Source organism: Mus caroli, unplaced genomic scaffold (genome assembly GCF_978045245.1).
Source record: "Mus caroli unplaced genomic scaffold, Mus_caroli_1 scaffold_13, whole genome shotgun sequence".
Lineage (NCBI taxonomy): Eukaryota > Metazoa > Chordata > Mammalia > Rodentia > Muridae > Mus > Mus caroli.
In genome coordinates, this window is record NW_028227268.1 from 15,706,113 (window position 1) to 15,727,862 (window position 21,750).

General features: G+C 43.9%; 1 protein-coding gene across 1 annotated transcript in view; it reads left to right on the forward strand.

Annotated features, from left to right (window-relative positions):
* Positions 1–21,750, forward strand: part of Ern1 (endoplasmic reticulum to nucleus signaling 1) — a 93,099-nt gene that overhangs the window by 54,850 nt on the left and 16,499 nt on the right. The window contains exons 5-11 of the mRNA XM_021175571.3: positions 4,240–4,312; positions 6,383–6,505; positions 10,003–10,104; positions 11,559–11,820; positions 13,627–13,705; positions 14,721–14,886; positions 19,016–19,134. Coding sequence (XP_021031230.1) covers positions 4,240–4,312; positions 6,383–6,505; positions 10,003–10,104; positions 11,559–11,820; positions 13,627–13,705; positions 14,721–14,886; positions 19,016–19,134 — 924 coding nt within the window. The remainder of the gene's footprint in view (positions 1–4,239; positions 4,313–6,382; positions 6,506–10,002; positions 10,105–11,558; positions 11,821–13,626; positions 13,706–14,720; positions 14,887–19,015; positions 19,135–21,750) is intronic.

Genomic DNA, 21,750 nt, shown 5'->3' on the forward strand with positions numbered 1-21,750 from the left:
AATATGGCTCAGTAGGAGAACACTTGCCTTGTATGTACAGAGCTCTGGGATTCCTCCCCAGCACAGGGGGTGAAGATATAGAGATCAGTGGGGTATCCGTGTAGAAATAAATCTTGAGTGTGCATCCATCTGAGTAAGAACCAGTTTCAGACAAATCATGGCTCTGTTTAATAAATGTGAGGTGTAAGGCAATACAGCCTTGGGAGTAAGTAACAGAACAGCTTCGTGGTCTTAGAATACGTTATCATTTAAAATTTTTTTTACACTTTTATTGCGTTTATTTATTTGTATATATATCCACACATTCATGCCACAGTGAATATGTAAAAATCAGAGGAGATGTGCCATTTCACCAACCCATAATGATTTTTTAAAATAGGATACTTTTAAATACACCAACCATAAATTTAAATAAAGGATCAAGAGCTTTTCTTCCTGAAGAGAGGAAGCCACAAAGTATTTGTAGTCCATACATCCAACTTTTGGAAAACAGAAACAAAATCCAAATATCTACATTTAAGAAACAAAAACAAATCCTATGGGGGCTGAGTCCTATCCCCAACAAGTACAACAAGTCCAATCCCCAACAAGTACAGAAACTCAGTGTGGGGACTCATGTCTCTAATCCCAGTACCCAAGAGGTAGAGACCTGAAGATCGGAAATTGGAAGGTCATCCTCAGCTACATAGAGAGTTTGAGAACAAACTGCATTACATGAGACTTTGTTCCAACTAACCAACCAAAAGAACTCCCGTGTATCATTAGGAAAAGTCAGATGGTTGGGCATGGTGATGCATACCTTTCATCCCAAGTAGAGGCAGGAGCAGGCAGATTTCTGTGAGTTTGAGACCAACCTGATGGGTCTATATAGTGGGGTTGAAGCCAGGGCTACATAGTGAGATCCTATCTCAAAACACCAAACAACAACAATGACAACGACAACAACAAAGACAGATGAGCCAGTGGAAAGGTAACAGAGTCTATTCTAATACTGAACAAATGCATGAAGAGGTGTAATTAAGGAAATTGAAGTCATAAGGCCAGCGGAGGTGCCAATAACCATAAAACTCTGTCCACTGGGAGCTGCAGGAGGTATAACTGACTCAGCAGCATATGTAACAGAACCTACTGTAGGCATAAGGTTTTTGAAGCCTACTTTTAATAAGTGTTCAACCTTCCAGCAGAGGTAGTGGAAGAGGAAAGTTTTTAGGCTGTGGGGGAAGTGGACCTGTTCAGCAATGGTTCTTTGAGGGCGAGCTCAGTCTTCCTTGGCAGCAGCTCAGTCCCTTGGCAAACGCCAATTACAACTCGGCAGCTGCAGACCAGCCCTCTAGGCAGGCAGACACCAGGCACAACCAGCCCCTGTAGTTCCATCCTGAAGAAACCTTGAGGCTCCCCAACAGGCCTGAGGAGAACCTCACAAGGAGTTCTTCGGCAGGTTTCTCTCAATGGTGGTTTTATCACAAATGGAGCTCAACAATTCTATGTAAGGCAAACCAATACATGCGTGTCCTTATCAAAGAATAGTGAGGTGGAGCAAACCAAACCAGTGCTCAGTGGTCATCCCCCACTGACTGTGGGGTCATATCTATACTCATCACGGGTCCTTTTATGTGTTTGCTATATTAAAACATCCTTTCACCTGTGTGCCCCAGCAAAACATCACTTGACATAACTGACTTTCCAAAGAAACTAGAAGTTTCCACTTAACCTAAAACCAAGTAACACTGTCCCTGGCATGTGCCCAAGAGAAATATATGGCTGTGTTCTCCCCAAAGACATTGCCTTAGCAGGTCTCTAGTGCGAAGACCAGCACCAAAAACAACTCAGGGAGGACAGGGTTTATTTAATTTCCACAGCTCTCAGTTCCCACTCTGGAACTGAAGGGAGGCCAGGCAGGAGCTCCACGGATAGGAACTGAAGCAGAAATCATGCAGGGATGCAGCTTACTGGTTTGCACCTCCTAGCATGCTGAGTTTGCTTTCCTCTACACTCTAGGACTACCTACTAAGGTGTGGGACCACCCACAGGGCAGGGGGCTTCCCTTTTAATCAAGAAAATGCCCCACAGGTCTGCCTACAGGCCAATCTGTTGGCGACATTTTCTCAGTTGGGGTTTCCTTCTAAGATGACTTCAGCCCATGTCAAGTTGACCAAAAAAAACCAAAAACCAAAAAACAAAACCCAACCAACCAACCAAAAAAAAAACACCCAACCAGGACAGACATTTATTCACGCCTACTGCTTATTCTATGCAAAATGCAGAATGTAACTAAGTATATCAATAAATAGAATGGAGAAATAAATTGTGAGATAGTCATTCAGTTGACTGTCAGTTATTCAGGTGACATACACCTTTAATCCCAGCGAGGCAGTCAGATCTCTGTAAGTTTGAGGCCAGCCTGGTCTACACAGAGAAACCCTGTCTCAAAAAACAAACAAACAAAATAGGACAGACAGAATAGGCTACATACTCAGGAATTTGCTTTATAAATCTCAAAACCTGAACAAAATCGATTCTGTTGGTTTTAGAATTAAGATAAAGTTACTCCAGAGAGTTAATAGCAACAAAAGGGTACAAAGGGGCTTTCCAAAGAGCTTGAAATGCTCTCTCTCTGTCTGATAAGGATGTTTGTGACAGATATGTTTACTTGCTGCAAATTACTGAGCTATGTTTATGAATCCCATTCTGCTTGTATGTTATGCTTCACCCGGAAGTTTGAAAAGCCTTCATGTGGTTCTGAGGTGCAGCCAAGGATGGAAACCCTTGGTCTAGACTTTAAGTGTATTGTGGGCTCCCAAATGGGTATTTTAAAATTAGGTTTCGAGCACCTGGGGCAAGCCTGGGGGTGGAGTTGCATGCACTTCACTGTTCACACGTCTTTGTGTTGGTTTCTCTCCACATCACATGAAACACACCTGTGTTTTAAGCATTTTGCTTGCTAGAAATAGTGTGGAGTGATTGGTATAAGTCATTGCATTTGAACTTCTTGTTAGTCCATGGGTGTTGATCACTTTAGAGATATAGAAAAGAAGTCAAGGAGTGAACTAAGACCAAAGCTTACAGGATTGGTGTTTGGAGATGTGACTTCCCAAGGATGCTCTCAAAGCTGTGGTAGTGTCTGTCTTGGAGCATAGGACTCCAGAGTGCTGGACTGACAAGGACTTTCTGATTCCAGAAATATCTGCCAGCTCTAGGGATTGCTACCTTCTGCTGGCGTTTTCCTTTTTCTAAGGTTTAGTTTGAATGTTGGAATGATGGGGAAATGTAGATCATTACTACCTATGGTTCTGTTTGTTAACACTACCAAGAAATCTGTTCTTGCTTGGAGAAAAGGTTACAGCCTAGTAGAAGCTAACAGAGGGTATCTGCATAGTTTCAGGGCCCATTCCAAAAATAAAGTTCACCAAAACAAGCAGTGGCCAGGAGGGCATCAGAGGTCAACTGTGGGCTCGGAAGAAGCAGTTTATGATGAAATGTGTTGAGACGTTGGGAGTCCTTAGAGTTTCTTTTCCCAGCACCTACCATAACTTCCTTTTTATAACCCAAAGACTACGTACTGAAGAAAACACCAAAATTCAGACCTTTGTGCTTTGCCCATGCAAAGTTGCTTCTTTTCAGCATCAATGACATGGTAAAGGCATTGCCATTCTTCCTAGCCTGGCTGTCTTTGGGTCAGATTTGAAAGACAGGAGATTTCTTTCTCCCTTAAAATATCTAAGGCAGGCCCCAGGCATAGTGGTACATGCCTTAAATCCTAGAGCTCAGGAGGCAGTGGCAGATGGGTCTCTGTGAGATTGAGGCCAGCCTGGTTTACAGAGGGAGTTCCAGGAAAGTCAGGGTTATTACACAGAGAAATTGTGTCTCAATTAAAAAAAAAAAAAAAAGCAAAGACTGTAACTCTTCATATTTGTGTGATCTCAGAAAAGGTTTATGGCACCCTCGGGGAATATCTGGACAGGAGACCCGAGGGACCTGTACATCCTGTGTCAAATAAATGAGTTGGTGTACAGAGTTCAGAGATGGAGGAAACCAGAGGCTGTTGGAAGTCGATGTGGAAGCCCAGGACCTCCTACTTAGGTTCTAGCAAGAGACCCCATCTGCAATGTGCGCCTCTGTTTTTAGAAGAACTGGGTAACAGAAACAGCCTGTTTGGTAAAATTAAATTTCATAAGACTTAACTTTTTTTCCTGTCTTTTTTCTTTTCTTTCTTTCGTTCTTTTTTTTTTTTTTTTAAAGAAACTTCCCTTTACCATCCCAGAATTAGTTCAGGCCTCCCCATGCCGAAGTTCAGATGGAATCCTCTACATGGGTAAGAGTTCTTGTTTTCAGTACTGAAAACTTGGTTCTTTTTGAAAGTGAATTCTGGATTCTGGGAGGGTTCTGGTTGAGAGAGCAGGCTGTTGTCACGCTCTTTAAAAAATCTTTCTGAATAAAGTCTTTTTTGCCTCAGTTGTGCTTTGGTTGTTCATACCAGCATCATCGGGCCAATTAAGAAAGAGCTCTCCCCCTCTAAGGAAAAATTGACACTATTAATATAGTTACTCATTTAACAAGCTTTTAGCCACTGGGTTATGGTCTACTGCTGTTATTTCATGATTGCAACATACCGAGCTGCAAATGGATAAAATTTAAAGCAAATACAATACAATAGTCTGAGCTAAGAAAGCAGGGCCTACCTATTAATTATAGGGCTTTCTTAGTATTTCCTGCTATCAGAATATTTGGTAGCAGCAGCACTTAGCAGCTTGCGTATATAAGCTGCCTTCATACCTGTGAGGTCTCAGCTTTCAAAGCACCAGCTCACCTGCTTTTCCTCAGCGTTAGGATCCACCAGAAGCTGCCAAAATGTCAATAAAAATGCATTTGTAGCACAAAGAACTGTATTTATCTCGAAATTCTAGTAGCAATAATAGCCCGTGTTTACATAGCAGCTTTCTTTTTGAGGAACTGAAAGTGTGTATCGCCTATTCATGCTTCAGGATCTCTCATCCATTTCCAAGGCTCCAATGCAGGCTGGTTTGTAAGGTTTTTGTAGGGACACCAGTGCTCCTCCTCCTTGCATGAGCCTTTCAGAATGAGGAACTCCCAGCCCAGGGAGTGAGAGGAAATGACTAGCAAACCTTCCCTCCTCTGGGCCGGGCCCTGGGCCCATATGACTATCTTTTGACTAGTTCCATGCTAGTCTTCCAGCTTTTGCCAACAATTCATCACCTGTGGCCAAAGGATATTGTGTTTCCACCATCTTTGTGCCATGTCTTACGTGATTTCACTGAGTATGCTTATGAACATATAGTTATTCAGTCCATGCATTGGAGCTATAGGTAGATTATACAGACTGCAACGGTCCTTGAAGTAACCAGATGTGTATCACATAGATGGAAGATATTTATGGTCATAATTACTTGGATATAATTTACTCTCTATCTTCAGACCTATGAAGACTTTATTGTTGAGAACAGTTAGGATCCACAAACAAATTGTGCATGTGTGGAATATGGTGTGTTACATCTGTTACAGCTAAGTATAGCTTTAACAAATTCTGGTGCCTTGTGACCTTCTCTGGCTTCTCTTTATTCTGCTTCCATGGACTTTGAATGTAGGAAATAACTATTAAGGTAGGAAGGCATAAATGACCAGAACTGTGGCTTAAAGAACAGAAGTGTACACATTACAGTGACTGTTGGCCTTCAGACCAAGATGCCTGTGTCTGTGCCATAGACTCATATGCTGTATGTTCACCTAAAAGGCTTTGCTGTCTGCCTGTTCATATTTAATCAGCTGACCAAGGCAAGTGGCACAACCTGTGACCTGGGACTAGTTTACTGGCCAGAGACAAAGGCTGAGATAACTTTAGCCTCATTAGCATCAGGTTACAGCAACTCTGCTGACCAGCAGTCACAGGTACTAGCTAATTATAGTTACCTGCTGCTTCACATGCGAGCTAACTGGTAGGGATGTTGAAGAATATGAATCATAGTTAACCTGGAGGTGAGCCCGAGGTGTGCTTGTCTTTATATAGATCCTCACTCGTGGGAGAAGGACAGGCAAGATTTTTCATATTTAAGATAGTTACTCAAAGCAATACAATCCAACTTGAAAGTTAAGAGAACATTTTTCACACTATAAGGTTTAGATAAATTTTTATGTCAGCTTTAAGTTATTAAATTAGTATAAGAGTCGGTGGCCCAAGGAGTTACTACATTGACATTACCATTTACTTTGTCACTTCCAGAGCACTATAGAAGCATCTCCAACATCCTAGGCATTTCAGGCCTGTGTCCCAGCATAGAGGCTTTTGAATGGCTAGAAGTGCTACCTTGGCAATGCCATTAGTTTCCATTTGCGGTGGATGTTAACCGTGTATCCACTAACATTCCAGGTAAAAAGCAAGATATTTGGTATGTTATCGACCTCCTGACTGGCGAGAAGCAGCAGACTTTGTCATCGGCCTTTGCTGATAGTCTCTGCCCATCAACTTCCCTTCTATATCTTGGACGGACAGGTAAGAAGTAAGCCTTTGCTGTACAGCCTTCCTGTTTCTAGAGTGGATGGCACAAAGCTCCTCTACTGGCCTCTGTTAATAGATTTGTTCTCCAAAAAGTGGACAGAGTGGCCCTCTCCAGGCAGCCAGGGTTCTAGACCTTTCAGAGCCCAGGGATATGTCCAGATGACTCTGTGACTCAGCCGCTGCATTACCCTTCTTGAAGTGTTTTCAAGTGGATGCACTACCTACAGCTCTCAGAACAGCAGTACTATTTTTAAGGACTCATGGTGGAGTGGCTCTCTCCACCAAGTATGCCTGGTTTGACTGTCTGGCAAGTAAATGTTCTTTCTCCTTTCACAGCTCTGCTCAAAAGTTCTCTCCTCTGTGAAGCTGTTTCTCTGTCTGCAAGCTCCCACCTTGTTTAGGAACACCCCATTTTAACTCCTGTTCTGGGGACACATGTACCAGTTTACCGGCCTGTTAAAGCAGCCATCCTCCCCTATAAAAATCAAGGATCCTCATTTCCAAACTTTTAGGACAACTTAAGATTTGTTCCTTTTTCCATCAACTAAAGCCTTCGAGTGATTCCTAGATTCACACAGGGATAAAAACTGTCTGGGTATTGGAGGGAATCTGGACATGCTCTGGCTTTAGTTGGAATGTGTGTACTTAGTCCATAAAGCCACTGTTCCATTAGCCATTGCTTCATAATAAGCTGCCTAACCTAGTTTCTTAAAAATAACGACCATTTTGTTGTTCCTAACGCTTTGACTAAGGAATTCAGGAGGGCTTCACACACAGATCTTCTCCAGTCTTCATGCTGAGATGACTCATCTGGGATTCTGGCTCAGCTCCATGTAAACTTGCCCCATTGCATATGTGAATAGCCTGTACTTTCTGACATGGCTCCTTCTTGGGCAAAAATGGATATCAGAGTGCCTCACACAGCTTTCTTCTGCTTCAGTCATTTGATCGATACAGGTCCAGAGCCAAGGGTGAAGACAAAGACACAGCCTCTTGATAGGAAAAAAAAGGCTTGTGGGCTGGAGAGATGGCTCAGCGGTTAAGTGTATGGACTGCTCTACCAGAGGTCCTGAGTTCAATTCCCAGTAACCACATGTTGGCCCACAACCATCTATAATGGGATCCGATGCCCTCTTCTGGTGTGTCTGAAGAGAGCAACAGTGTACTCACATACATAAAACAAAACAAATAAATATATCTTAAAAAGCAAAGAGAAAAAAAAAGAAAAGAGGCTTGTACATACAAGAAAAAAGTAATGATGGCCCTGTGCAGTGACTCTTACATCGTCTATCCTCTGGCTACAGTAGTGTAACCTTCCTACATACAGAATTCATCCACCTCCTCCCAAGATCCCTAAAATCCAACCAAAGCCCAGTGTCTTGGCATCTGTATCAGGCATGATGGGATAGAGGATCTGATCTAGAGACTGGATTAAAGAGACAGGTTTTCACTGAACATGGTGTACACATCTGAAATCCCAGTGGGCGGGAGGTAAAGGCAAGAGAATCAGGAATGCAGTTTAGCCTTGGCTGCATATGGGTGCAGTGCCAGCTCGGGCTGCAGGAAACCAGATCCTGATGAACAAATGAGAGGGATGGGGAGGAGGGTTTTCCCTTCTTGTGCCTTCCCCTTCTTCATCGTGGTATACAATGGGACAGCATGGCTGTAATAAATGTTGTTGTTCAAAGGGTAAAGGGTAATATAGTATATTTTAATTTTAAAAGAAAGGCGGGCTGGAGAGGTGACTTACTAAGAACACTGGCTGCTCTTCTAGAGGCCCTGGACTCAATCCTTAGCACCCACAACTGCCTGTGACCCCAGTTCCAGAGATGTGACGTCTCCACACCAATGCACGTGAAGTAAAATTAAATGAACTATAGAAAAAGAAAGAAAGAAAAGAAAAAAACCAGCTAGTTTTGTAGCTTTCTCATCTGTTCCTTGTTAAAAGTAGAAAGCCTGGATCCTACCCCCTTTTACTATCTGATTATTGTACTAATATTACTCTAAAAACTTGGTGGGCTTCTCATGTGTTGAATTATAATCCATCTATTAGATAAATTCCATACCACAAATGTCCAGTTGAGAATGTGAGAGTGCTATGAGCCAGCATTCTTTTTTTTTTTTCAGTCTTTATTTTTTTTTTAATTAGGTATTTTCCTCGTTTACATTTTCAATGCTATCCCAAAAGTCCCCCATACCCACCCTCCCAATCCCCTACCCACCCACTCCCCCCTTTTGGCCCTGGCGTTCCCCTGTACTGGGGCATATAAAGTTTGCAAGTCCAATGGGCCTCTCTTTCCAGTGATGGCCGACTAGGCCATCTTTTAATACGAGCCAGCATTCTTATGACTCTAGCTGGTAGAGTGCCTCCTAACTAAAGATTCATCCTAACTCTCCCTGAGGTCTCTAAGGATAGTATAGACTCACCTGAGTTTGATTTTAACCTTGACCTGGAACTTTTTCCCTGTGCTGGTAACTCTGGACTTCTTTTTTAGCTTGCATTCATTCATTTATTCATTCATTCACTCATTCATAAAAAGAGTTTTTCAGCTGGAGAGTCCATCCTGAACTCTATTTTCTCTGTATTCTGCTTGAAACTGGCAGTTTCTTCCTGAATTCATTGTCTTGTAACATGTCATACACAGCTAGGAAAACCATTTAGCACTTTTTGCTGCCGCCTCGAGTCTCATTAGCTAGACTGCTGAGTCCAGATGCACCTTTTCTGTCTGCCAAGTGACTGAAAGCAGTAGCCTTACGAGTCTACTCTATAGGTTCATAACTGAACTACCCCTTTCAGATTCCCACGGTGGTCTCCTCACTTGTCCTTCCAAGTTTGCGTCTCCGAGTCTCTTATCACCTTCCCACCTTCCCATCTTCCACTATATGGTCCCAGAGTCAGTGGCACGTGTTTTAGGTTTTCATTATGGTACCATGCCACTTCTAGGTACCCATTTCTTTTCTTTTCCTTGTCTTCTTTCTGCCTGTGTGTGTGTGTGTGTGTGTGTGTGTGAGAGAGAGAGAGAGAGAGAGAGAGACAGACAGACAGACAGACAGACAGGGTTTCTCTGTGTAGCCCTGGTTGTCCTGGAACTCACTCTGTAGACCAGGCTGATCTTGAACTGACAGATCCACCTGCCTCTGCCTCCTGAGTGCTGGGACTAAAGATGTGCGCCACTACTGCCCAACTTAAGAACCCATTTCTAATATTACCTATGTCTTATTGTGTAATAAAGAACTCTGAAACTTAGTGGCTAAAAACAGCCATTGCATGGCTAATGATTTATGAACTGTGTGTTTCAGAGCAGAGCAAGGGTGCCTTGACTCTGTCAGGTTTGTTCTTCTGTCTGGGACTTGAGCCCTCCACCTGGTCTTTCCCTTTCCACATGGATAGGCTTGATGCAATTTAGTGAAAATGTTATTTTTGTAACTATATAACACCTCAGTAGGTTCTACATCCCCTCCATGGTAACCGACTAGTCTGTATTCTCCAGAGTACACCATCACCATGTATGACACCAAGACCCGGGAGCTCCGCTGGAATGCCACCTATTTTGACTATGCAGCCTCACTGCCGGAAGATGACGTGGACTACAGTAAGTGTGCGAAAGGATGCACCTTCCACATAGAGAAATGATCGCTCCAGAGAGCAGGAGTTTAACAACATAACCCCTTACCACCAAGTTCTGGGTTTTTCATGGGCTTGTGATGATAGCTTTAGCCAGAGAGAAGGAAAGGCACACATTTTGAGTCTTTATGTATCCCAGAAGGAATGTATCACCAGCACATGAGCAATGAATCGGACGTTAGCATGTGGCAGCAACACCTCCGTTATGAGGACCACTACTCTAGAGAGCTGACGAGATGGCTCAGAGCACTTGTTGCTTTTGCAGAGGACCTGAGTTCAGTTCCTATCATGTGATGGCTCAGCTCACTACTGCCTGTAACTCCATTCCAGGAGATCAAATGCCCTCTTCTAGCCTCTGCAGACACTAGACATTTATGAGTGGTACACATAAATACATACATGCAGCTATTTACTCAGTCATACAATAAATGAATCTTAAAAATCGTTTTAGGTGTACATAGTGAGTTCCAGAACAGCCAGAGCTACATAGAGACTCTCTCAAAAACAAATCAACAATAAAAATCTTGCCTAGCATGCTCAAATCCCTGGGTCCAATCCCAAGTATCATGATAAGAAAAGGCTGTCCACATTTAAATGTGGTTTATACTCTAATAACTTGTAGCTGTCACACTCTGCAACTTAAATGATAACTGTGCAGCCTAAGTTTTTTTAAAATATTTATTTATTTATTTATTTATTTATTTATTTATTTAATGTATATGAGTACACTGTAGCTACACAGGTGGTTGTGAGCCTTCATGTGGCTGCTGGGAATTGAATTTAGGACCTCTGCTTGTTCTGGTCAACTCTGCTTGCTTCTGCCCTGTTCTCTGTAGTCCAAAGATTTTATTTATTATTATAAATAAGTACACTGTAGCTGTCTTCAGACACACCAGAAGAGGGCGTCAGATCTCATTATAGACAGTTGTGAGCCACCATGTAGTTGCTGGGATTTGAACTCAGGATCTTTGGAAGAGCAGTCAGTGCTCTTAACCTCTGAGCCATCTCTCCAGCCCCTGAGTTTATTATCTTAACACTGGTATCTGAAAGTCTGACCCTTCTTTCTGGCTCAGGACCTCACACACACCAGGCCCACTGTCTCTGGGTGCCCAGGTTTTCAATGATTGCTATAAATGTCAGTGTCATTGGCACTGCATTCTCTCCTTTCCTCTCTGCATTGCCTCTCACTTACTGAGAGAGTAATTGTTAAAAAAGGCAGGGGGGTGGGAAAGAAGCCTATTTTACATTTATAAGCCAGGCATATCACAGTGTCTTAAAACTGAAGAGTTCATTGTAAACCAGTGAATTCTTGTGACCTGAGGATATTCTAGAAGTCTCCACTTAAATGAAATGACTGCAGCTTGCCAAGAGAATAGAGATCATGGTTGCGAATGTGGTTGACATGCTTTGTTTGATCTTTAGAGATGTCCCACTTTGTGTCCAATGGCGATGGACTGGTGGTAACTGTGGACAGTGAATCTGGGGATGTCTTGTGGATCCAAAACTATGCCTCTCCTGTGGTGGCCTTCTACATCTGGCAGCGGGAGGGCCTGAGAAAGGTGGTGCACATCAACGTTGCTGTGGAGACTCTACGCTACTTGACCTTCATGTCTGGGGAAGTGGGGCGCATCACCAAGTGGAAGTATCCATTCCCCAAGGAGACAGAGGCCAAGAGCAAGCTAACGTGAGTTGGAGGAGTTGGGACAGATGAGGACAGGACAGGACAGGCAGCAAAGGACAACCTTGGCATTCTAGGACTGCTACAGTGTAATATGCCCTATACAGGGGGAGTCAGGGAATTGGCAGATATCTCTGAGCTCGTGTAGAACATCAAGAGTCAACAATGACTTGTTTTGAGCTGGGGGATGGTGGTAGTGCACATCTTTAATCCCAGCTAAAATAGACAGAGGCAGGTGGATCTCTGAGTTCGAGGCTAGTCTGGTTTACAGAGGAAGTTCCAGGACAGCCAGTGCTCTACAGATAGACCCTGTCTTGAAAAACAAATTACCCCCACCCCACCCCCCCAAAAGACAAACCGCTGGCTCATTTCGGAACCTCAGAATGCAAGCCCTGGAGTACCCCTTTATACTTCAGACTTCTCTGTCACCGCCTTTCTCTTTCTCTCTCTGCTTCTGTATTATGTTTATGGGTTTGAAGAGAAAGTCCCATTATGTAACTCATGCTGGCCTCAGCTTCCTAAGTGATGGGATTACAGTTGTCTACCAACCTGGACTTCTTGAACATTGACTATAAAATATGAGGGGAGACTGTAGTACAAGACTGTATATATATATATATATTTTTTTTTTTGGTTTTTCGAGACAGGGTTTCTCTGTATAGCCCTGGCTGTCCTGGAACTCACTTTGTAGACCAGGCAGGCCTCGAACTCAGAAATCCACCTGCCTCTGCCTCCCGAGTGCTGGGATTACAGGCGTGCGCCACCACGCCCGGCTTTTAAGACTGTATATTTTAAATTTTTATTACATGTCATATTCATTTTAAAAATCAGGAAAAAAAAAGTATCACAGTGTATGTGACCAAAACTCAGCAGGCTGTATCCTTCATTTCTACCTGTTAAAAGCCTGTCAGTCACTTAACAGGCTAGGCCTCAATTGTCCTACTCCATAGGTTTGTGGAGAAGATGAAATATAATCATATATGTGAAAGTGTTGTCTACAGTGAAACACCATTTAGGTAGAAGGTATTTGTAGAAAGAAGTTTGGATAATTTCATAGATGACTGATCCAAGGCTCTTGACAGTAGTAATTACTGTAGCTCTGTAGGTACAGCTCCCGCTGTTTTCATGCTGGTGCTAGACAGCCCTCTGTGATAGCTCAGGTGGGAGAACATTACCAAGAAATAGCATTCAGTTTGAATTGGAGTTTCTTTTTTCTTTTTTTCTCATTTTGCCTTTTGCTTTGTTTGTTTTCTTTATTTGAGGCAGGGTCTCGTGAGCCTAGACTGGGCTCCAGTGTGCTGTGTGTCCTGGGATTACAGGCACTGCCCTTGTACAAGATACATTCCTTTTGCTCTCAGCATCTGGAATGGAGCAGCTGTTCCCTTGCTGAGCCCGGAAGTCCTCATAAAGCAGCATGGTGGTGCCGAGTGTGGTTGCTCTGGAAGAGCGCTGGCTCACTCACCTGAGAAACTGGCAGCAGGTGCTAAGTGCTGAGCCTCCTGCTAGTCATCAGTGCGGCCCTTTCCTCGGCTGCACTGGTCTAGTCCGGTCTAGTCCAGTCCTGGCATTTGCAGGCAGGAAAAGAGGCTTCCCATGCTGTAGTAGATGATAGGTAAATCTGGGGCCTGAAGACCTACTGCCCTGTCACTCTACAGTACCCCTGCCACTTTTCTGGTTTCCTTGTGAGAATTTCATGGCTCATGTGTGGCAGTTGACACTTGAGTCTATGCTTCTGATATCCTAAAAGCCACAGTGTATGGGGTTTGGACTTAAAATGACTTAAGATGTATGTTTCTGTTTTTTTTTCCTCAGGCCTACTCTGTATGTTGGGAAGTATTCCACCAGCCTCTATGCCTCTCCCTCAATGGTGCATGAGGGGGTTGCTGTCGTGGTGAGTCAAGTGTGGGACCCAAAGATGCAGTTGCTTGACTGCTTTTGTTCCTTCTGTAGCAAAAAGTGACATTGAGTTTTGTGTAAACGTCTGGTTAAGAAGGGGAAGTGCAGAGCTGAATGAATCATGAGCAGCTTCTATAAATCCACATCCTACGCTGAAAGCAGATGTTGACAGAAGCAGCTCCCTGAAGCCAGGAAACACTCACTTCCCATGGCTTTGTGTTCAGATCTAACCGTCAGGCTTTCTTCCGGCTAGTCCCACCGTGCCTACCTACCACTCTGCTAGTTTTCAGGGTTCCATGGTCCAGACAAGCACATGCTTCCCATGACCACCCAAACTTCCCTATTCTTTCTTCTGAGCTTCAGTTGCTGGTCTCTCAACTCCTTTCCCCTGCTCAATCCTTTTGTGAGTGCTCCATGCCTCCTCAGGCTTCTCCAGCCTGCTTTGAGCACTCTCACTGAGTGACTGGGACATTACACTCCTGATGTGCTTGTGCCTGGACTGGCTGGTTGTATATTGTCTGCCTGGTGAGTTGGTTGGCTGCTGTAGCAGTGAGGCCACTCCTGAATCTATCAACTTATCAGTGTCTAATAACTCAGCAGTTTATTCCACACTGTCAGTCGTGTCATCTGTGACCATATAGAATTTCTGATAGTAGCTTCTTGGAGTTCTATCATGCATGTTCTTCCTGGTTCTCGGTACCCAAACATGCAAACCTGACATGGCAGGACCAGACATGATAGTTGATGCCTGTAATCCCAGCACTTGTGAGATGCAAACAGGAGAGTCTAGAGTTCAAGAACAACCTAGGCTGCTTGAGTTCTGTCTTAAGCAAACAATCTGAAAAGATGTCAGTAGAGTGCCCCTTGCCCGGTCCCAGGATCTTTGTGTATGCTTTGATGGATGATGATTGTTGAGCTGTGTGAGCCACAACTGTCCTTTAGGGAAACCTTTAGGACCTTGGGAAACCTCTCTTGCCAGCCCTGTAACTCACCGCATCCCATCTCCACAGCCTCGAGGCAGCACTCTTCCTTTGCTGGAAGGCCCCCAGACAGATGGTGTCACCATTGGAGACAAAGGAGAGTGTGTGATCACTCCCAGCACAGACCTCAAGTTTGACCCTGGACTCAAAGGGAAGAGCAAGCTGAACTACTTGAGGAATTACTGGCTTCTCATAGGTAAGAGCTGCTTCTTGCTGGGTGGTAACATACTGCCCCCTGGTGGGCAAAAGCCAGCCTTGCTGGTTTACTGCTGCTCTTCATTGTGAATGCATTGTGTGCTCTGTCCATGTCAAGATGGTTTAGGCCTGGGAATATTTTTATTTTCAAGGAGTTCCAGGTTGCTTAATCAGGTCTCAAAAAACCAGTTTCTCTCCAAGATTGAAACACTTGGTGTAAATTTCAGGCAATGTCCGCTCCCTGTTCCTCACAGTGACCATGTGAGGTGGGTACCCTTGTTATTTCCACTCTATAACTAAGAATACTGGGACTTGTCATTTGGAATAGGAATCAGTGTGGATAAGAGGCTGGACAGGGCAGTTTAAGACCCATGATGAGTGACAGTTGTCGAAATAAAGGCAAAATACTTAGCAATCTGAGGAGAAACCAGAATCAACAACCATGAAGAGTCTGTGCTGTTCCTGGGCCCTCACAGAAAGGCTCTTGGGGAGTTTCTTTTTCTCAGTCTGATTTTTTGGTTTGTTTCATATTGTTGGAGACAGAATGTCACTATGTTACTCAGGTGACCCCCAATTCATTCAGTCCCTGTTTCCCAAGTGCTTGGCTTCTCTTCTCCCTCCCATTTGCTAAGGCAGAGACCAGGGCCTTAGGCATGCCAAGCATACTTTGACTCTGGGATGCACCCTGGCCTTATCTTTTTTCTTCTTCCCATTGTTGTTGCCGTCACTATCCTTGACCCTGGGGGTGAATCAAAGGTCTGGTTACAAAGATAAGAGGTTGAGATTATACCCCAAAGCAGTGAGTATTGCAAACAAAGGCAGAAGTGAGGGTGATTGGGTCCCTGGCAAATATCCCAAGTAACTTGAGCAGGATGGGATTTTCTTAGATCTTTCCTTCCTGTGCCCTATACCAACAATACACACCAATTCTGATGACCTAGCCTAAACGTGAGAGGTGGGGTGAGTCCCAGCAGACTAGAGTAGATGTGGGTAGAGAAAAGAGTATGTGTGGGCACAGAAGGCAGCAGGACCTGCCAGGCACTGTGTGTGTGTGTGTGTGTGTGTGTGTGTGTGTGTGTGTGTGAGAGAGAGAGAGAGAGAGAGAGAGAGAGAGAGAGAGAGAGAGAGAGAGAAATAGTCAAAGAAAATAATACAAGAGCTCTTTCTTTTCTTCTCAGAAGTAGTTTGAGAAAGTGTGCGTGAATGGATCCTTGCTGATGGGAAGGGAAAGCTAATTGAGCAGAGCTCATTAGAATTACAAGGCTACTCGGTTTTATGTACCAATGAAGGGTCCATAAACTGCCTGGCAGTGGTTAAGAAGTAGCACAAAGGAAATGTGTATGAAGGCACTGAAAATGTTCCAGAGGAGTCTCCGTGGCAGAACTGGAAAATGAGATCCCTTTAAAATCCCTTTAAATGGTCAGAGTGAGACAACGAGGAAGCCTAACAAGCTTCTAAGAGGGCAGCTAAGTAAGGTCTCGCAATTCTGAGGTCCCCTTTGAGGAACTCTGTAACTGCTCAGCTTAAAATAAGGCAGTGGGAGTACATAACAATCTTCTCATAGACCAAGGCCACTGCTTATACTGTTAATGTCAAGATAGGCCCTGTGGTTCTTGTGGAAGACTGCAAGATAGTCTACCTTCACATTCATCTTGAAGATAAAATCAGAAGGTGGGGTCTGTTCTGGTTTTTGCCCCCAGCAGTGACCCTGACCTGGTGTTCAACATCCCCTAGTGCTTTGTCAAATAGGCATGAACTGCCATGGGTGACCCAATGCAGTAAGCTGGCCCTGTGCCAGCAGAGAGAGAGAGAGGTCCTGAGTGTACAGTGGGATATTATTGAACATCCTTCTTCAGTGGGAGCCTGTTTATAAAGAAACTCAGTGATATCTCCAGCAGTCTATTGGTAGGCCTTACAGACATGTCCTCTCACAGTAGGACATCAGGGAATGAGTTAGACAGGACACTGTAATGCAGAGTGGCTCGTGGAAGGACAGCTTCATTTTTCCTGGCTGTTGATCATTTTTGTTGGTTGTCATCGGTAACCCATGGTTGCTTACATTCAGATACCAAGTCTGACGCAGAATTCTGACATAGGCAGCCACATGTGAGAAAAGCATGCATGCCCCTTTGTAGAGCAGAGCATGCCTCAGCAGGCCATGGTATGCATGAGAAAATGTGTGATGGTTCAGAACAAAAGTAGGTTTTCCTGAACGAACCATGTCACACCATAAGTGACAAAGCCTGGTAAGATTGAGGTCAGATGAGGGATTAAAGAGGGACTTTCCAGATCAAGAAGTGCAAGCTCTGGCTAGTTCCTGTCAGACTTTATCTTGGTACACATGGCACACAGTCTCTAATAGGTCTCTGGTAGTACTGGAGAGACAGGTCATGGAGCGAGCACTGAGGAAATGAATGAGTCACTGGCTGAAGCGCTTACTGTGAGAAGGTATGAACCACGTCAAAAGCCGGGTGAGCCAGGCGTGATGCACACCTTTAATCCCAGCTCTGGAAGCCAGAGGCAAGCGGATCTGAGTTGAGGACAGCCAGGCTACACAGAGAAACCTTGTCACAAAAAACAAACTGAAAAGCCAAGTGTAGGGAGGCAGAAACGGGGATTCGGGATTCACTGGCCAGCCAATCTAGTTGAAACACTCAGCTCCAATTTCAATGAGAGGCTCTGTCTCTTTAAATAATAGTAAGATAGAGAAGCAACTGAGGAAGAAACCTCAGGCCACCCTGTGATCTACACACAGCCACAAAGAAGAAAAGCACAGTACAGAGGAGAAGGCCTGAGTCAAGCTAAGAACTCATCCAGAAAGGAGGGAAACGCTGGGGCTCTTCAAGCCCGGTTCCTTATTTTAGTTACTTTGTTTCTTTTATTGCACACAGAGACAATGGAATGGAAGTGTGCTGAATGTCAGGCGGTCATGAACTAGTATGTACAGGACAGCAGCAAGTGAGTGGGCACCATTCTTCCTGTCCAGCCAGCACCTACTTCTCTCATTCTCTCAGCTACTCACCACTCCTTAGATGGAAGCTCAAGTGTAGCTCGGAGAAGGACTAGAACTCTGCCTGAACACTGGAAATGTGCAGGAGGGACCCCGGTAGCCTCACTAGACTGATGCTGCTAGAAAAAGCGATGAAAGAACTTGTTGAACTTTGAAGCATCACACTGCTTCCTGAGTTGAATACATGCACCCACACAAGTCATTTTATTTGTAAAACAAACAAACAAAACAACAACAAACAAAACAGAATACTGGGCCGAAGAAGTGACTCAAAACTGCTTTTGCATAGGACCCAAGTTTGGTTCCAGCACCCATGCCAAGTGGCTCACAAGCACCTGTAATTCCAGCTCCAGGGGGATCTGTCACCTATGCTTGAGCACTGCACATACCCACACCCTGGCATGTAATTAATAATAAGAAGAGTAAACTATTTTTAAAATGCAGAAGACTGCATTCTGCTGTCAATTAATAAATCTTGTTTTATTTTAAAACTTGTATTTCACATGTGTGTGCAGGTGTCTGTGTGCATTTGTGTGGAGACTAGAGGACAGCTTCAGTTGTCACTCCTCTGTTGCTTTTTGAAAAAGTCTCTCATTGGTATTCAGTGATTAAGTTAGGCTAGCTATGGGACAAGTTCCAGCGATCACCCTGTTTCCATCTCCCCATTGGATTACACACACTGACCAGCTTTTCTCATATGGGTTCTAGGGATTGAGTGTGGGTCCTCCTGCTTTCACAAGCACTTTACTGACTGAACTGTCTCCCCAACCCTAAAATTTCTATTGGGGGACAGGAAGTGTTTTTGAGGTATTTATTTGTTTAGAGACAGGGTTGTACTCTGGCTGTCCTGGAACTCCCTTTGTGAACCAGGCTGGTCTTGAATGCACAGGGCTGTTACATAGAGAAACCCTGTCTTGAAAAACCAACCAAACAACAAACAAAAAATACTCTGTTTGCACACTAATTCTCTAGTTGCTGTATTTACCTTTTTCTCGTTGTGTAGCTCTGAGTTTGCATTGTAGGAAAGACTCCCTCAGAGGGTAGAGAGCTGCAATATTTTGTGTTGAGAGCTACCACTCCCTGGAAACTGTTCTCATTAAAGGTTTGTTTCCTCTTGTAGGACACCATGAAACTCCTCTGTCTGCATCCACCAAGATGCTGGAGAGATTTCCTAACAACCTGCCCAAACATCGAGAAAATGTGATTCCTGCTGATTCAGAAAAAAGGAGCTTTGAGGAAGTGAGTGGGAAGTGAACCAGTGACTCCAGCTTCTCCTAACAGGTGTTAGGGAGCTGGGTCAGGGCCTACACCAGATCTTCTCAGCGAACCAGAGTGGAAAGGGCCTCTAAGCAGAAGCTGGGAGCTTTAGACAAGAGTCCCCAGAGCCCTCAGACTTACTGTCTTGCCTCCATCTTCTGATGCATCCTATTGCTTTCCTGGTCAGATATCAGAGTGTCGGAGACTTTTTTCCTGGCCTGCATGGCCAGCAACGGGGACTTGGAGGTTTCTGAAGGCCTTGGTAAGCCAGTAATTTAGGCCTGAACTCCTGCAGTCCCCCTGAGTAGGTTGGAGTTAATGGTGAATGGACTGGACTGGGGAGGCTTTGAAGAACGAGAGCGACTATTGTGGATCATGTGGGGTCTAACAAATCACTTGAGAGACAGTTATTTATTTATTTATTTATTTTTGTTTGTTTGTTTGTTTTTTGAGACAAGGTCTCATTATGTAGTACTTCTGGAACACACTATGTAGACCAGACTGGCCTCGAACTCACAAATCTACCTGTCCTCTGTCTCCTAAATTCTGGGATTAAAGTCATGTGCTGGCTTTAGGTTTTATTTAAAAGCAGAGGAATATTACGGTCTTTTAAGTCCAGGGTACAATGTCTCTGTTCATCATCAATGGTATTAGCTGAGTTGGAGGAATAGGCTGGTTTCTAAAACAGAGATCCTGAACTGTATTGCTTGAAGATCTTATTAAAGTCCTGAATATTTATTATTGCATACTAGAGAATACAATTAATCTTATATCCAGAGATAGCCATGGTCAAAGTTTATATTTAACCAGCTGAGCTTGAGCAAAGGGGTCTTTGAATGTTTTGTTTTTTTTTTTACATTGATTGTGTGTGTGTGTGTGTGTGTGTGAGTGTGTACGTACATATGCCATGGTGTGTGTGTGTGTGTGTGTGTGTGTGTGTGTGTGTGTACGTACATATGCCATGGTGAAGGTGTAAAAGTCAGGACAACTTGCAGAAATTGGTTTTTCCTTTCACCCAGAGATCAAACTCAGATTGTCAGACTTGCTGGCAGTGTCTTCAGCCACTGAGCCATCTTGCTGGTATAAGCAAAGGGCCAAAGAGGTTCGACACTCGAGTTACAGGTGGTCCTGGGAACCATACTCAGATCTGCAACAGCAGTACCTGAATTTAACCACTGAGCCATCTCCCCAGCCCCACAACTGTCTTTTTAAACACTCCTGAACAGCTAATATCTAAATAAATATTCTTCCTGTCACATGTTCAGCACAGATTTCTCAGCCACATGCTATATAACAAACAAGCCATACTCCCCATGCACTGCACTATAAGAGAGGCATGAACTCAAGAGCTATATACCTGGGTGGACTCAGATAGCAACTGGAAGGGGAGAGAAGGGCATCAAAAGCTGATATCTTGCAGGAGAGACTATAGTGATGTAAGCATGTGGAAACCCGTGTGTGGGGCTGCAGAGATGGCTCAGTGGTTAAGAGCATGGATTGTTCTTCTAGGGGTCCTGAGTTCAACTCCTAGCACCCACATGGTGGCTCACAGCCATCTGTAATGGGATCTAGTGCCCTCTTCTGGTGTGTCTGAAGACAGCGCCAGTGTACTCACATACATAAAATAAAAAACTGCATCTTTAAAAAAGAAAAAAAAAAAAACCTAAAGAAAAGAAAAGAAAAGAAAAGAAAAGAAGGAAAACAGAGTGCACAGGGCCAGGAAGCTGTGTTAGCTTTGCTGGACAAACAGAGAACACAGATGTTTGTGTACAGATCAGTGCGTTTTTTTGAACTGTTCCAGGAAACCTCTAAAATTCTGAGGAACTTGGAAGGAAGCTACATGCTTATCTGATTTAATTTGGAACTTCTATAATCATTTACTTTTTGTTTATTTTATTTTTCATAAGCATTTAATAAAGGCAGCTGATACTTTTCTCTAATTTTGGAAAAACAACCTGAGAAAGTGGCTTTATTGCTTCATTAGGTATGCTAGGTATATACCTGCACATATATACATGTGAACAACCATCTTGTTCTTTGTTGGTGTGTATGTGGTACAGTATGGGGGTGTGCGTAAGTGTAAAGAGGCTAGAAGATGTAGGGTATTCTACTCTGGCTCACCACCTTCTTCCCTTTGAGGCAGAGTCTGTCTGACTCTGAGCTGACCTGGTGACCCTCCTGTCTCCACCTCACCCCACTGATGGGCTTACAGGTGCACATACATGTCTACTACATCTGACTTTTTTTTTTTTGGTTTTTCGAGACAGGGTTTCTCTGGGTAGCCCAGGCTGTCCTGGAACTCACTCTGTAGACCAGGCTGGCCTCGAACTCAGAAATCCGCCTGCCTCTGCCTCCCGAGTGCTGGGATTAAAGGTGTGCGCCACCATACCCAGCTACATCTGACTTTTTGTGTGGCTTCTTGGGGTTTGGACTCAGATCTTCATGCTTGTACAGCCCTGCTTTGTTTTTCTGGTTTGATTTGTTTGTTTGTAGTGTGGGGGTTAAACCCAGAACCTTCTGCATGCCTGGCTAGCTTTATTTTTCTGTGTAAAAAGGTATCAAATTGGTGACCAACTTTCACTAGACTTTTTTCAATAT